This window comes from Pipra filicauda, unplaced genomic scaffold, assembly GCF_003945595.2.
Source record: "Pipra filicauda isolate LSUMZ 115617 unplaced genomic scaffold, ASM394559v2 scaffold55_size4083901_pilon, whole genome shotgun sequence".
Classification (NCBI taxonomy): domain Eukaryota; kingdom Metazoa; phylum Chordata; class Aves; order Passeriformes; family Pipridae; genus Pipra; species Pipra filicauda.
This window is the reverse complement of record NW_024104709.1, coordinates 3,891,872-3,909,013: the sequence shown is the minus strand read 5'-3', so window position 1 is coordinate 3,909,013 and position 17,142 is coordinate 3,891,872. Positions and strand designations below refer to the sequence as shown.

The 17,142-nt window shown below is 38.8% G+C and overlaps 1 protein-coding gene across 1 annotated transcript in view; it reads right to left on the bottom strand.

Moving 5' to 3' along the window:
- The window catches only part of CNKSR3 (CNKSR family member 3), a 58,080-nt gene that overhangs the window by 24,068 nt on the left and 16,870 nt on the right, over nucleotides 1-17,142 (bottom strand). Inside the window, exon 2 of the mRNA XM_027716942.2 lies at nucleotides 3,044-3,207. Within this exon, the coding sequence (XP_027572743.2) occupies nucleotides 3,044-3,207 (164 nt within the window). The remainder of the gene's footprint in view (nucleotides 1-3,043; nucleotides 3,208-17,142) is intronic.

Here is a 17,142-nt window from a genome sequence, read left to right as displayed (position 1 = left end):
TAGAAAACTGAAATCTCATGAGGCAGTGTACAGATATCCTTTAACAAGGATAAGTCAATCATGTATGCATGTTTTATGTTGTGATGTTATATTTTGTTACAGTGCAAATATGCTGGCAGAACATTACTATAAGTGAAATTATCAAAGGCAGAACTATGTTCTTTTTTGTTTATGAGGTTTCTAGTGGGGTTTTTTAATTGTATAAAACTAGTATCTCTTAATTCTAACCTCACGAAAAATCCACTGCTTTTTTGCTTCGAAACTCTCACATCACACAGTGTAGGTAAAGATTCAAAAATCAAATCCAAAGAACACATTAAAAGTGAAAATATTTGCATAGTTTCCTGTTAACAAATATAAAATAATGCAAGCATTAAGCCCCAAAAAGTTTGTTTTCTGGATTACCCTCCCTGGTTTTGTGGTTGAAAAGCACGGTTATGTATGTTTGCTCCCCCCTTCCCCAAATACTTCAGAGTCAACTCAGAAATGTCTTTCTTCCATCCCTTGACCCCCCCAAGCAAATACTGTTGACAAAAAGACAGAGGCAGTCAAGTTCATGGGTTTTTTCTCCCTCTGGAGAATTCAGATCCTTTGATACATCCTCTAAATTCCTCAAATATGTCTTCAATACCTGTGCAGAAAACTCTGTCAAACCAGCTGGAGAGCAACAGAAATGTGTGCTCAGAAGAAACCTTCACTTTTTAATCCTAGTCCACACTCTCCTGCCACCTCTTCAGGATGTTGTGCATATGGCCACCGCTATGAGGAGATGAGGGAACGCTGTTTCATCACCAAAGCAGCAGAGAAAGATGAATTAATTTCTCTTTCACACCATAACTTCCAGACACATGTTCACCTTAGCATTGACAAATAATATTCAAACCCCATAAAAACTAAATAAAAAAACAGGCGTATTTGGTGTCCTTCCTCAAGGAAAGGACTACCTTCATACTTCATGTATTTTTGTGACTGATCTACTGAGGCTGAAACAGAGGTCTGTAAGGTGAATGCTTCAAAAGAATTCAACAGGAGAATGATGTTCCAAATAAGCTGGTAGCTTTAGAGCCACGTGTTCCTGTGGTGTGAGGGAACCAAAGCACTGATCTGAAGGAAATTCATTTGGAAAACTGCCAAGGCAAAACTAGATAAAAAGGGAAATTCTTGAGAACGCCAGGTCTGGGGAACTACCAAAACCCCCCCCTCAGCCCTTCTCTGCCAAGAACAACAACTTTGAAAGTGTGACCTCAGACTGGCTCAGCCAATGCCACATTTCCACAGTGTGAGCTAATACCACAGTAGGGATGCTGGGGGACAAAAAGGAAAAAGAAAAAAAGATAAAATCCAAAAATAGTTCCTTTACTTTCAAGGCCCCAAAAGTCACGGGAATATCACGATATGTACTCACACATACACTAAATGACACACATTCCCACTTTCAAAGAATTAACACAGGTGGAATCCAGAAACCTTTCTTCGCACACAAAACCAAGAGAGAACAAAATAAAAAACTGGCTGTCACTAGAATTTAGCATCCCCTTGGAAAGAAAATCAACAGTGATTTTATACAATTCCAAAAATTCAAGGGAAGGGACATCAATAAGATGGCAAAGGGCATACCTAAAACATGGGAATTCTTTCTCCACCTCTAAAAAAGGGAACAAGGATGTTTCAGCTGTAATATGCAATAGCTGTCTAATGCATTAACTTGAGCTGCATTTCACAAAGGATTTCCAGAAATGGGTCTGTGGTCAAAACTTTTGTCTACAAAGGAAATTAGAAGGAAATTGTAGGAGATAAAACACAGCTTTAAATTCTGGCAGTTGTCCAGCTTTGTTCACTTTATTCTAATATTTTTAAAAGAAAAAAGTGCCTTCAGGAACTGCCACATAGATTACTTCAGTCAGGACTGTATACAACCCACAGTACATTTATTAACTCACCGGACCCCTTCACTTGCCCAACAGACTATCCCTTCCCACACCATAAACTGCATTTCAGCCTAATTATGTTCTTCTATTAGATTTTCAAGTAGATGTTAATTTTTGACAGATCAAATATGTAAAGGAAATAAAACGTTTTTCAAATATAAGAGCAACTCTTTGCAAAACATGCAGATTGTATGAAGAGATCTCATTAAATATACTTCTTTCAGTACAGGCTATCCAATTTGTTCCTGGTCACAGAGTAGGAATGATCCTTATGGCACCTCTCTGCAGCAAATAAAGTATATCACACAGGTAATAAAGACTCTCCATTTTAAGAAGAGTATGCTCAGTGTAGCAAGCCTTGCCTAACAAAGTGAAGACGAGCCAGTGCTGGCCAAGGAATCATTGGGTAGGCCTTCCCACCCTTCTCCTTGATGTAATTATATATATACCTCTGGTGCTCACTGACAGCATTACATCAAATATGCCTTCAAGACTGTGTCAAAACTATGGCTTTTAAATAAAGCCTGAACTAGCGAGACAATCCAAAATATATTTATCCTCTACAGCGTGTTTGTTTTAAAAGTATCTGCAGTGATATATCAGGAGTAAGACAAAGGAACAGCGTAACTTCTGAATCCAATGAGTGTTCAACTAGACTGTAACTGAGGTAGCAAAACAACCCTCATTTCAAGAATTAATTTTTCTTCACTTCATATGTTTTCTACAGAATTGCCCTAAAGCTATTTCAACTGATGTGAGGAACTTCTGGCTTCTGTCATTTCAACACTATGCCTTCTAAGACAAACTCACTCTAGCAATTTTAATCACTCTGTTCACTAACAGGAGCCACAAGATCTAACAATGCCACTTGGACAACTTCATTCGTTGGAAGTGCAACCAAATGAATTAAAGTCGCCTCTTATTAGGAAAAAGTTAAACAGCTATTAATACAAAACTTGCAGGAATTAAACAAACTCTTACTGCTTCCTTTTATTGTGATCTGTAACAGAAAGCAGGGAACAAAGGGATTCTGGTTTTATCAGTCTCGCCTTGGTTATTCACCCAAAAAAGCACTGGAAGAAATACTTTACATGTCAGTTCACCACTTAACTAACCAGTGCACACAGGAGATCCACAGCCTCTAGAACCAGTTCCTGATGTCCAATTCGTGAGATACCCAACTCTTCAAGGTCCTGGTGAGAAATCTGTAGGAGTTGTTCACCATTAATCTTTTCTCGTTCAAATTTATGGACATATTGCTGCAGGCAATCATCCAGGCCTACCAAAACACAAGAGAGAGAGAAAGGGACATCAAAACCAACCAACCAAACAAAACAAAAAGAGAAAAAAAAACCCCACCACCCTACAAAAGGCAGAAATTGCAAGTTCATACAATATACAATGCGAAATTATGAAAGAATCTTGCACTGCACCTAAGGTTGTTGCATAGAAGGGGCATAGAAACTGAGCATATAAGTGATGTGGAACTTTTGGGTCACCTAAGTCAATGCACAACCTTCCTGCTCCTTGTGGATCAAACTCAGCAGTTAAGAATATGCCTCTGGTATCTGCACAGGCAAAGTGACCAAAGGACATACATAGAGTCAGCTACCAGGGTAACCCAAAACCCTGAAGGGTATCCAAAGCAACAACAACAAAAAATAACAACTGACCAAAAAAAAAATCCAAGTCAAGGCAAGAACAAAGATCTTATCCAAAGCCTAGTTAAACAAGCAAAGCAACAAAAGCACATAATGATGAGAAACAAAATGAAAAAAAATCAAAGGCAAAGCAATCAAAATGATGTTTGGCTCAAATCTCATTATTCCCTTGATTCATGAGACCCTGCAGCTTCCTGAAGCAGCCATTCCTTCCCCTTGCTAAGGATCAACAACACATACAAACATGAAATCTAATTCATTTTTCTATCTAGAAGTATTTTTAAAACAGCTTAGAGTATTTTGTCCCAGCAACATCCCCCAAATCCCCACTTTAAAATGTGATTCTATAATCCTGTTCTCTGCAGTAGGTTTTCCCCAGTGATTATAGAAAGGGTTTCTGGTTTTCATCTTATTTAACTAAACTTAATGTGTTAATTCTGTTTTCGTGGGTATTCTGCTCATTTCCTCTGTTGTTAAAGATCCTGCGAGCAGCAACAATCTGGGAGGAAAATCTGGATAGATGTGTTATTTTAAAGATGATGCAGTGCTCTTGATGCTCTGTTCCCTTTCAACATATTGGCTAGAGCAAAAGGAACAGACCCAAATAGATCTGTTTTAAAGAAATACACCATGTTCATTGAAAACAGTTGACTTGAGCAAAAATTCAGATAACACATTTGACATCTACTTTGTATCATCCACAATAGCTACATTGTTTCACCATTCCATTAAAAAAAAGGTACAACATTTAGCTGTATAAAGGATGTTTATCCATTATGCTTGTTCAAAAGGAAACCACTGAGATGGACAGGATATCGAACGCAGCAGATGAGAAACACAAACAGCATCCTGAACTACAAAGAAATGAGAGCCAAAAGAGAAGCACTCAGTTCCACTCATGAAGTTGCAGTGGCAGTCTGGAAAACAAGTACTCCCAGCACACTCTGTCACCAAAAAAACATTTGAGCAGATCACAGGGGGGATTCAGAGCCACATGAAATATATACACTTCATGACAGCAGCATGAGCAGTCACTGCCACCTTGCAGTGCCTAGTCACAGCAGATCCTCAGACGATGGACTCCAAAAGGCATGGGCTGACTTGACGTACATCACTTGCCTTTCAAACGCTCACCCAGAAGTTAATAAGGACAGATGCCTCTTTACACATCTTGGGCAAGCTTAATTATCACAGTAAATCAACATCTGGCTTGGTGAGCTTGACTCTTTGCCATGCAGAGCTACCAGTGCACACAGCTTGATTTTTAAGCATAATTATGAATGGGAAAACCCGCATGCAAGATAAGCAGGGTCTCCCAGGGCTACAGTTGTTTGGGGACACTCTTGTTTCTTCCCATCTGTCTTGGCAAAGCCGCATACATTTTGAAAATTGAGTCTACTATTCTCTTTCCCACAGGCACCAAATTCTGCCTTAGTCTATACAAACTCTTTTCCCAGGACAAATAATAAAAAATATCTGGCCTTCATTGTTTAACAATTTATTTTTTCAAAACAAATTCTCAACCAAGGTTACACACAGTTCACATATTTGGCATTCCCAATTTTTATTGCTGCCTTGCAGACCACTGTTTCCCATCATTTGCCCTTGTAAGACCATGGTTTCCATCACAAATTACACAAACACCTAAAATAAAACACTTCATTCAGCATTCAGTGTAGTTTTTATTTTTTAAGTTTTTTTGAAGCCTACTATCCTCTGTGTGTTGACTCAACTTTCTAGAACCTCATTCTCTGCTAAAACATGAGACTGAAATGTATGTATCCTCCTGCAGAAATACAGCTATGGCTTTCAGCTTGCCTGTGCTTTCTTAATTCATGCTTGCCTGTGCCTGAAGGTCTATTAAGACTTGAAGAGCTACCTCTAATTTTTTTTTTTTTAAATAAGAGTCCTTAAAAACAAGACTGACACTATAGGACTATATTTCGCAATATAAAATATTATAAAATTGCACAAATGTTGACTCAAAACAGCCAACATAGTGGTACAGCTGCTCAGCTAGACATCTTTTTAAGTGACCAAAACTATGCAAAGCAGTAAGTGAAGACAGACCCACAAACTCATGTTCACTGATGGTTTAAGATGAGCTTACTAACATTAGCGCTATTATGTTTACTAAGGAACATATGGTAAAATATTAAACATTTTAATTGAGATTGCAAGCACATTTATAGCCTATTGTTTAATTTTCCATATATGAATGAAATGTTTAAATATCATACGCAAACAAAACTTCAAAAAGGGAAGGGAGGAGGGAGGAAAAAGGACTCATAACCCAGTTCAAGAAATTTTAATAATATTTAAATAAAGTTTTACAAGTCAGCATTCAAATGTCACTAGTAATCTAAATGAATTGCTCATTTTTTCCTTCTTCCAAACATCTATGTTCTTTCCATGTATTTTCTTCATGAACTTTGGAACCTCATGGAAATTTGGTATTGCCCATTAGCACTGTCTGGATATTTTTGAGAAACTTAGATGAATTAAAGACTATAAAAAGCAAGTCTACATTACTTAGAGAGACACTTTCTTACATGACAGATCATTTTCAACAGTGCAATATTAGCAGGTTCAAGCAAGAAAGTAGTTTTCTCTATTTCCAAAAAAAAAATACAATTAAGACTGACATTGGAAAAGGTATCTATATTTATCTCCTTTACTCACTGACGAGCCCTTCTGAAAGTTGAACTATTCATTTTATGCTCAAGGTGTGTTTAAAAAGCACTTGGTTTAACTGCATGTGCAAACTCTTTATATTATTTCTTGCACATACATCAAAACCATGCATGAAAGAAGGTCCTTCCTACCTACGTAATTGCTAGAGAATGAGGAAAGGTGGAAACAGAAATAGCAATTGCTGAATGTTACTCAGGTTTTACAACACCAGTAAGCAGTGATTTTTTTGGGAGGCAGAGCAAGTGAGAGATTAGTCTAGTTAGTGTTATTCATACTGTGAAAATCCTTCCAAGGAACCACAGTATAACTTGAACGAAACTCCCTCCCAAATTTTGGCAAGTGTAGAGATGTCCAATAGATCCTAAGAACTGTCTAGACTTTTCTGTCTAAAATAACCATCACGCAAAGCACCCCAGAAGACATTCAATACCTTGCACTCATGCAAAAACATTAGGACAGAGCTTACGCTTACAGATTTGTACTGATACCAATCTCAGTCTGTTTCCAAGATTAAGAAAGTTATTTTGTGTAAGAATTGAGAGCAACTTTGAGGGAGTTAAGGGGGAAGTTTGGGTCTAAGCCGTAACTATAAGTTTACTATTCAGAGAGAATTAGCATTTCTATTGTTGAGAGATGTCAGCCATTCAGCCATGACATATCTTGCACCCTAAGAACTAGAGAAGTGTGTTTTATGAGTAGACTTGTTAAGCAGTTTCACACCTTTTGCTCTAGTTGTGTTGGACACTACCAAAGAATTTACCTACCATAAAGCAACAGTTAACTAATATCTTACAGCCACAGGTCAAAAACCAGCTGACTCTCCATTTCTTTTTCACTCCCACCATCCCACTCTTCCTCATTCTTTTCTCTTGTGATACCAGAGAGTCTACACAGAGTCTATATACTCCAACATGGTGGGGGCAGAGGCAGAGAGCAAGGAAGATAGATAGGGCAAGAAACTGAGGAAGGACTGACTAGGGGAAACTAGAATGGCACAGGATTACTTTCTATTTGTTCAGGAACTTGAACAGATTCTCAGGATAGCTCATAAAATGTCAGAAGCTGACACGAGGAAGCAGGAGCACAAGCCACTTGAAGAGAGGAAGAACTCATAAGTACAAGACCTTTTCCTTCACGTAGCACTATCAGAGGAATCATTGCTCAGTGTCAAAGATAATAAAGCCTTATTATTATGATCATGTACCCTCCTCTCTGTTGGGAAATTCTAACAGACAGCACCTGGCATCTCAGTGTAAAACTGAGGTTCAACTACAGCTCTCATCCCACTGAGGGGCTCCCTTGGACCTTGGATAGCTGGTTAAGTAGGACTGCCAAAGCCTTTTTTGCCTCATCACCTTAAAACTGGCCTTCCCACCAAAGTTCACTCTTATTCTGGTCTCCTCTTCAGGGTCTATTCAGTTGTCACTTTTAGTATTCCAAGGCTCCTTGCACACATCAGCTTCAATCCATCCTTCCCAAGCTTCAAAAGATCATCAGTTCTATGAGAATCCTTGACACACACCACTGTACGTGCCATTATGCTACCATTTATATTCCACATCATTTTATAATGGTTATTGTAATAGCTTCCTCCCATCATTTTCAAGAAAAAGCAGAAGGGAGTCAAGGCAGCAAATGAACACTAGCAAGAGAAAATAGCTACTTCATAAGCAGATGATCAACCCCTGAGAAGGCAAATGAAAGTAAGGAGAAAGGGTCTGCAAGGCAGCTCTGAAAAGCTGAAGTAGCTCAGTAGGACAGCTACAGGGTGAAAGGAAATATATCAAAAAATTCAAGAAGAAAACAAATATAACTTTATTTAATATAGAATGCAGTGGGAAGGTCATTACACTGTAACGTCATAGATGCCATTCCCCTCCTGTAATATTGCAAACAGAACCAGAGATGACTTTAACAAAGGAATTCAAAGGTTCTTTAAAAGGATGGTAAAAAAATTACCTCTAGAGCAGTCAGTGGAAACTTATTTCAGTAATAATTTGAGCCTAGGTAAGAACTGACTTTCTAGGATCCACATGCCTGATTGTTTCTTACCTATCATGCTTCTTAGCAATTATCTGTCCAAAAGTTTCCAAAACAAAAGTTTAGTTATCAATTGGTGTGAGTCACTTTTAGGGGCCAGAAGAGAGTTCAAAGGTCTTAAGCTTCCGAAGCAAACAAAAGCCTTCAAGAGAACTTCTCATTATCATCTAGTACAAAGGTAAAAAAATCTTCCTCATTCCATTTTTTTACTCCTGAGTAATTTCACAGATGCTCATAATACTGCCACCACGTGAAGTATCAATTACTGTCAAAAAAAAAAAAAAAAAAAGAATTCAAGAGCAAAAGCTGCTTCTTATCAGCATAAAAAAATGTCTCCTATATAAACCAGATTGTTTATAAAGTAAGTTCTCAGGTCAGCTGTAAGCAAGTCCTCTACCTTTTCGTCTAAGCACCTGCATCCTAATTAAGTAGGTACAACCTGTTGCCTCATCAGGCATTAAGTACAGCTTTGCTGAGGACAGGCATTGCCTAGAATAGCCAGAATAGTAGCGAAGTTTCTTATCTGTCTCCCGCATCACACTGGGATGGTACCAGACAAATTGCTGGGCTCCGCCTGCCAGCAGGAATGCAAAGGGCAGCTCTCATTAAGGTCACAGCAGGACAGAGGGAAATGGTGAAGCCTTCAACCTTGATAATGAGTGCTTTACTGTCCCCTCCGTAATCCCTCTGACTGACAGTTGCACAGAAAGGCTTTTGCGACATGTTTCTATTTTCAGTATTTCCAACTAATATATTTAGCCTGGAAAAACAGACTACATACACATGCATTCACGTTACCTCAAAATAAATCCATTCATTCCATTCAAATCCATCCATAAATCCCTTAGCTTTTTTTTTGAACACAAAACTGAAAGCTTTGCCTTGTAATAAAAGAACTGCAGGTGAATCTGTGTTGTAAACTATCCTGACCAGAAGGGCTACAAAGACTGTGTTTAACCTTTAGTCGCCCAGTATAGATACAATCTCAGATCGACAGGCCTTGTGTTATGTTACACTTTTTATCAGTCCTCCCTACAAAGCCACTGATTGAGACCATTCTGGCAGTACTCATTATCATGGTCCAGACAGTAAATCTGAGAACAACTGTAAACTTTAGCACTTTACAATCATGAAGTATGATCAGGAAGAGTCAAAATAGCTTGCCGAATCCTTCCAATACTCCAAAAGTTTTATAAAGCAAGACCTCTCTCTACAAAAGCCAGAAAAACCTACTCGTATTTTTCCTCACAAAATATTTTCAGGAAACTTAGCAGACATGGGGTACATATAAGAGAAGAAAATATTTTGTGGAGAAGGACACGATAAAGGCCTATAAAGTCAGAAGTGGCATAGAAAAAAACAGGAAGAATATTGTATATTGTCTCTTGCAATACAGGAATTAGAGAGAGCCAATGAAGCAAGCATGTAACAGGTCCAAACAAGCAACAAAGGAGTGATTCTTCACCCAGCAGTACGCAATGAATGTTCAGCATCCATACAGGTTCAGGGAAAGGTGAACAGGTTCATGAAAGAAAGTGCCACCAAAGTCATGTCTAACACTGAAAGACTCAAACAAAAATGTCTGAAGGCTTGAGGAAGCCTAGAGAAGGAAACACAATGTGTCATCTTTCCTATGAGACTGCTTACCTTGCCCCTTATTGCAAACATTCAGGATGGAACACTTAGCTAGCTGGCACAGAACAAAGAACTTCTACAGCTGTGCCACACATAGCACCATAATGTACATGGCAGCTTCCCTTTTAGTTACTTTTAGAATCATAAAATGGTTTCAGTTGGAAGGGACCTTAGAGGTCATCTATTTCCACAGCCTTCCTTGTCCCCTCACTGCCATCGGCACAGACCCCTTCCACTAAATCAGGCTGCCTGAAGCCCCACAAGCTGGCCTGGAACAGGGCATCCACAGCTTCTCTGGGCACCCTGTTCCAGTACCTCATCACTCTCACAGTAAGGGTGAGGTCTTATCCTAGGACTTAAGAAAACTGTTATCTCTTTGCTAATGAAAGCTCCTATCGGTTTTACTGTAATTACTGTTTATTTACTGCAATAGTGACACAAGATTTTCAAAAAAAAAATACAAAACTCTGTATAGAGTAATTAGAGTTGGAGGGGTAGTAGGAAAGAAGAAAAAGCTATACACTGATATTGAACTGTGGTATCAATTTCAGCCAAAGACACAACCAAAGTTTTTGCAGATTGGTTAAAAAAATACAGCAAAAAATAGACTCTAGTAATACTAGTAATACTAGGAAATAGATCACAGTGAATCACACAGCTGCTCCCATGAGTTTAGTAATCCAGCTTGAGATATTAACATCAAATGGAAAAATTGCAAGAGTAAATTAACTTAGAAATTGTACCTTCAGCTGATAATGAGTGAACTTGAATCAGAACTCCAAAAATACATTTGACAAAAATGAATAGTAGCATACAATAAACTGGGATAAAAGCTATTCTGTAATAGCTGAAAAGTTAATGGTATTTAATTTGAAATTTTCAGCTAAAACTCAAATTTGAAATTTCTCTCTTTTTAATAGCTCTTTTTCTGGGAATTCGTGAAAAAATTAGGGTGGGGAAGAGAAACCCATTTCTACCATTTTCCATAGGAGGGCTCTTATTATGACATAGCTTTAAGGTTTCAAATTAAAGGCAAAATTAAAATGTAATGATAAAGAAAAGCAAGCCGTGATGGCATCTCATGTATCTAGGAAAAAAAAAAGGAAAAAATAATCAGGACACAGCATAATAACATACACGTTTAACCAGAAAAATCTCCCCTTATAAAGGAAACACAAGCATGAAGACAGTAAGTCAAAATCACTTCACTAGACTGAAAAATAGACCACTGTGCCAGAACCAAACAGAAAGAAATGAAAGCCTTGTCCAATTGTACAGGGCATTCCCCCTAGACATGAAAAGTAAAGTATACCAGGAAACAAAAAAACCTATTTCATTATATTCCCGATTTTTAGGCAGGTGTCAGAACACAAATGCAGTCGTGTTTTTCATGAGCAGAACTGGACTGGACATCTGTGTAAAGCTATGGGGCCCTGCTGCACTCCCTAGGCCATAATCCCATGTGGCTTTGCTGCCATCACTCTCACTGGTATCACCCACTTCCCTGAGAGAACACAACAGACTCCTCTTGGGAATATTCAGACTATTAAGTATCATTTGGCTTCTAAGGTTGAAATTTTGACTCACCTGGGAAAAAGAAGGAAGACATGAGACATCCCCTTGTTCAGGAATTACCACTCAGCCCCAGGCAGCCAGATTCCACAGTGGTACCCCAAATACTCATCAGGAGAAAAAATGAGTTTCCAAGAAGGAAGAATCGGAACCACAAACAGGGGCTCATATTCAAGGCCTCAAACACCTGGCAGCATGATATCTTGCTGGCAGAATTTCAGCTATAACTCTTTGCTAATCCCAGCTACCACCATAACAAGACTGCTGACTGCAGAAAGATTAAGGATGAAAAAAGAAGAAAACTGATGCACATCATTTTTTCCTGCTGGCTTTGGTGTACATTCTCTGTATGCATCAAGGATTAAGTTCCATGTGACAAAGTAGCTTCACACAATGCAATGCTCAGGCTTTGGTTTTCTCTTTTAAGAATCAGCTCAATTGACCAGCTATGCTTTGCGAAACCAGTCTTTCCATGCTTTAACAGATTTTGTTTGGCAAACTAAATGAATGAGATGGAAGTAAAGCATATCCATATGTTCTGTGCAGACGGACCTGGCACTCTTAAATTCCAACTGAATATGCGATGAAAGTCAACATTCAGCAAATGCGTGCAAACACATTTATTAAAATAGAGAACACACCTGCTGTAGGCAGACAAACCCAAATAGCTTCCTAGCCAATACCACAGGATGTCTTCAGGGATGCTTCTGACAACATCCTCCCCGACTTCACAGTAAAAACAATATCCTACTTGTGGCAAGGTGCAACTTGTGTTTCTCTGCTGGGTGCTGAATAAGCAAAGAAATATGAACCAAATAAAATGGCAGTATGTTGTAGCTGTAATGAGGCACTTTTGTTTAGTCAACACTCATTGCTCCAGTGTCACTTAAGAACTACTATAAACTCCAAACTGAAACAAGAAAACATCTCTTTGCCCAATACACTAATATGTGCAAAGGTGTGCTTATTTATGTGTTGGTTGCATTTAAAATACTGGTAATTAAATGGGTTTAGAATGGCTCTCAACTGACACAGCAGTGCTTCAGCAAGCAAGCATGACCCAGATCTTATTATTCTTTCTCGCCCTAATTTTTTACTATTAAATCGAGCAATCAACTTATCCCACCAAAAAAATTATTTTAAACCCACAGAGCTTGGCACAGCATATTGTAGTAGACTACTGCATTGGCAGTAAAAAAAAATGTACATTTTTTTAATAATTTTTTTAAAATAAAGATTGTTCTTGAACTAATTCATGCAAATTCTTTTGACAGTCATCATGTCCAGTGAACATAGCCTAATGTTTGTCACAACCTAATAAAATCATTTTGGTAGTGAAGACATAGCTGACAGGGTCAGCAAATACAGAGCTTTTAGCACAGTAATAATCACTCAATGTGACTTTAAAGTCACATATATGCATTATGGGAGGCAAGAAAGACAACTAAATGGTTGTGCTGAGAGACAGATGCAACAGGACTTAAAAGGTCTAGAAGCACTGCCAGCTTCTTCCTACACCCTAAAAAATTGTCTCCTTTAGTGACTTGCAACTGATAACATGACTAATCCAAAGATGTTGTTTAAACAGGGCGTCAACAAAAGTTAGTTACTTTAGTACACCAGCATAGAGTGGCTTCATTAATTCCACCCAAGCAATGAGTACACAATGGTTCCACATCCATCAGGATATATTAACGTATCCTACAGGCTATTAGCAACATAATGCATCATCCTCATGTACTGTGTCAAAATTCTGACAATGAAACTTTCACCAAAGTTTCAACGTGGGGAATCTGTTCCACTCTGGCCTTGAAAACCACACTCCTCTTGGACGCTCACATGTTGTTTCCCAACAGCTCGAAGAACCACGAAATCTTTCTCCAGCAGAAAATAAAAGCAAGTGGTAAAATCAAAACCAAAAAGTGGAGAAAACCAGATGATTCCAGTATTCGTTTTTCTTTACACTAACTACACTTTAAGACCTCCTGGCCAATACATTTTAAATTGTACTCAAACAGGAATTAGCAACTTCTGAGTCACGATAGGCCTACTCACTGAAAAATTGTTTCTTTCATTAATGTAAATAACAGCTTTGCCTAGGCACAGTAGGGTTTTGGCAGGAATGAAGGCACAGTGGTATCCAGCTACTGAAAGTTGCAGTTGAGAAGAATCTACACACTAGACCTTTGTCCCTCCCTCCATACAGAGCTAGGCTTTGTAGGGAATCCATCCACTTCACGTGCTCTCTCCAGTACAGAGCACATGGGATGACTACTTCAGAACAAACCACCAAATGCATACCACAGCATTTGTCTCTTCGGCAGCTAGGTGGCAACAGGAACTGAGGTGGGAGAACAATCACCATTTCATCTTCAGGCTGATCCAGCAGCCTGACTCACTGTGTTAGTAAACAGGCCACATGTAAGAGGACAACATAACCTCAAAACATTCACTTCATTGGATCCCAGATGGCACAAGGAGATGCATAGTTGGTTACTGGAAACTTACTTTTTTTACCCAAAACTGAGGTAGAGTTAGCCCACACAAGAGAGAAATTTGTTCCAGCCACCTCATATCAACATCTTTACAGCAGAAGGCAAGCCACACAGATGCCCCTATGCCTCCACCACTGCAATAGGACCTTTAGAAGTTCAACTTCAGCAGCAGCTTCAGTTAGTAAAATGGGCTGTAAACTGCGAAAATATGTAGGAGGACACAAACCAGTCTGCCATCTCTGTTGTGGAATTACTGCAGACAGAAGACAAGGGCAGAAAGATGCAGGGGAATGGGGGATAAACAGCAGAAAATGGCATAACTGTGGCCAGGAGAGCTCCTCTGTCTGAGACCTGACTTGTACCTCGTGAGACCCCACAGAGAGTTCTTAGTTAGTTTGGCTGCAGACCCCACTTGGAGACATGTATTTCCTCACATTCATTAATAGCTCCAAAGAGAAGCCCAAAAGAAATCTTATTGCTGCTACCAACAGAGACAGATGTTTTCCCTACACTAATGCAACCGCAGAGGAAATGCATTTCCCAGAATTTTCCAACTCACACAACCATGCTGAATTTGTCGTGTGGTTTCTTTCTTTATACAACTATTCTAACACACACATTTCACAGGAAAACTTTTACTCAAAACAAGCCTTTAAAACACTTTACCATTTTGCTTTCAGAAGTATAAATAGCACTGAACATAAAATAGTCCCAATGCTAACTGTGGAGTCATTCACAAGATTACAAGAACCAGATTTTTTTTTTAAGGGAAACAATTTGTTTTATTGTTCAAGTGAAATACATAATGTAGCTTAATCCATAGCAGGACTATGAAATTGTTTCAGTCCCTAGAGGCAAAAACTCTGGAAGCTGTGGAAATTATGGAATTTGGTCAATCTGTAAATCATGATGTATAGTTGAAGACCACCTCTTTAGTCTCAGTCTTCCCACTATCCACTTCACTTTTCTCTCCTGACCCTTATCTCCTTCTTGCTCACCTCAGAATCACAGAATGGGTAAGATTGAGAGGGACCAGAGGAAGGTCTTCTAGTCCAACCTACCTGCACCTTGCCAGAAAACATTCCAGGTCCTCAACAAAAGTGGTGACAAAGTAAAAGAGAGCAAAACTACGGGTGGAGAGGGGTCCCCATCATGTGCTCTGACTGTGTCTGAGCATATTCTGGGAGGCATGTCAGTGCACCAGAGAAACACTGCAATTAGCAGGCTGGACAAGCTCCATATTGTGGGCCAACCATACACCTTCCTTGGCACACTCGTGTACCCCATGGCATCAAATGACAGCCTGTAAGGCACAGGTTTGGGCATAGGTTTTGGGATATGTATCAGAGATGCTCTATAGGAGGAATCAGCCAAAGGACTGTATTTGGAACCAGGGACTTGATGAATATAAGAGGGCACTTTAATGACTGATGGAACATCGGTCAAAAGACAACACATAGAGGACAGAGAGGAATACAGTGTGGTGTGGGACAGAGGGTTGCACAGATAGCATGTTAATACATGGCCCTACATGCACAGGTTAGGTGAACAATCCCATTTGACCCTCTAAATATCTGTTTGGAAGGGATGACACACAATGTAGACGAAGAAAGTCTCTCCAGTGTCAATACTTGACATTAACAATAAAGTCCTTCCTGCATAACACTGCACTTGCCATTTCCCCTGATACAAAATATTCAAGACATCAAGTGCATTTACTGCTTGAGTGTTCAAAACTGGTTATGCTGTGCCACCTCAGTATCCCAGGTTGCTGGTCAGATTGGTCTTCTGGGACCCAGATGTTATTACCATCATTTTGGATAATATGTGACATAATATGTATAAAGTGTGAAAAAACATTTCACTTCTTACCAAGGGGTATGTCCTTCAGCTTGTTCCACTCCAACCCTCACATCTCCTTGCTCCAGTTTTCTAAGTAGCAGACATATGAAGTTAAACTTTCCAAGAGGCAGCTCCCTGCCACTGTACTTTTCCGTTTTCCTAACTTCATTATTACTATACTTTAAAGTAATTCACAACCAAATTTAAACAATTTTCACAACAGCACTAGACATGGGAGCACTCATGGACAACTTAATGAGCCATTTCACTTATAGAGTCTTGGTATTTCAATTGTAATTTTACTGCATTCACAGTAACACACAGTTTATACCAGCATCATCACAAGATGAAATTTCAAGGTGTCAAAAATTCAAAGTTGTCTGAAGAGGAAGTGTTTCTGTTTCACAGAGAGTTAACCTGAGTAGAATAGTCACCTCTATTTCCACCTATGTTATCTTGCCTACTGACACTTCAAAGCAATGCTTCTTCAGCTCGTTATTTTCATGCATTTAACTATTCTCTTTGTCTACATGGCATCACTGATTTCTTAGGAATAATCAATTTTTCCTTGTACTGAGATTTTTCTATGCCACTATACAGTTGGGTGGGGTTTTTTTGTTTGGTTGGTATGAATTTTTATGTTTTTTAGTTGTTTTTTTTTTCTTTTAAGAAAAATGTTACTTTTAAAGCTTGTTTTAGCAAAATATCTTATTTTCTCTATGTTGATTTTTTAATTAGGGTTGGTTTTCATACCAAAAAAATTGATCAATTAAAAAAAAAAAAAAAACAAACCACCATTCCCATCCTTGTCTCAGTTAACACAAATTCAATAGCTGAAAGGATGAGAACTGGTAGATAAAGGAAACCCTTAGAACAGGCACAACCTGGCAGATACCTTCTAAAACCCGACAAGCTGTTCCTGCAGAAAAAGTGTTAACCCAACAGTTAATCCATCTTGTAAGCACTATATTTCTCCTGCATCCCAAAAACTACTTTAATTCTCTGTTTCAGTTTGTCAAACTTCACACCAGTCAACCAACAGCTGTACAGTAACCACGGGGAAAGAGTCTCTAAATTGGATTTTAAGTAAGACTAAATGGATAACTTTTGTGAAAGTGGTACATAAGCATTTAACAGTCCCAATTCTAAGAGAGTATTAAGTGAACTATCTCCTCTTAAGGCTTTGAGTTCTGTATTTGCAAAACAGATGCACGAAGGGACAAAAATCCCATAAATGGTTTGCATTCTTAATGGCTGACACAATTTAGTCCTTTG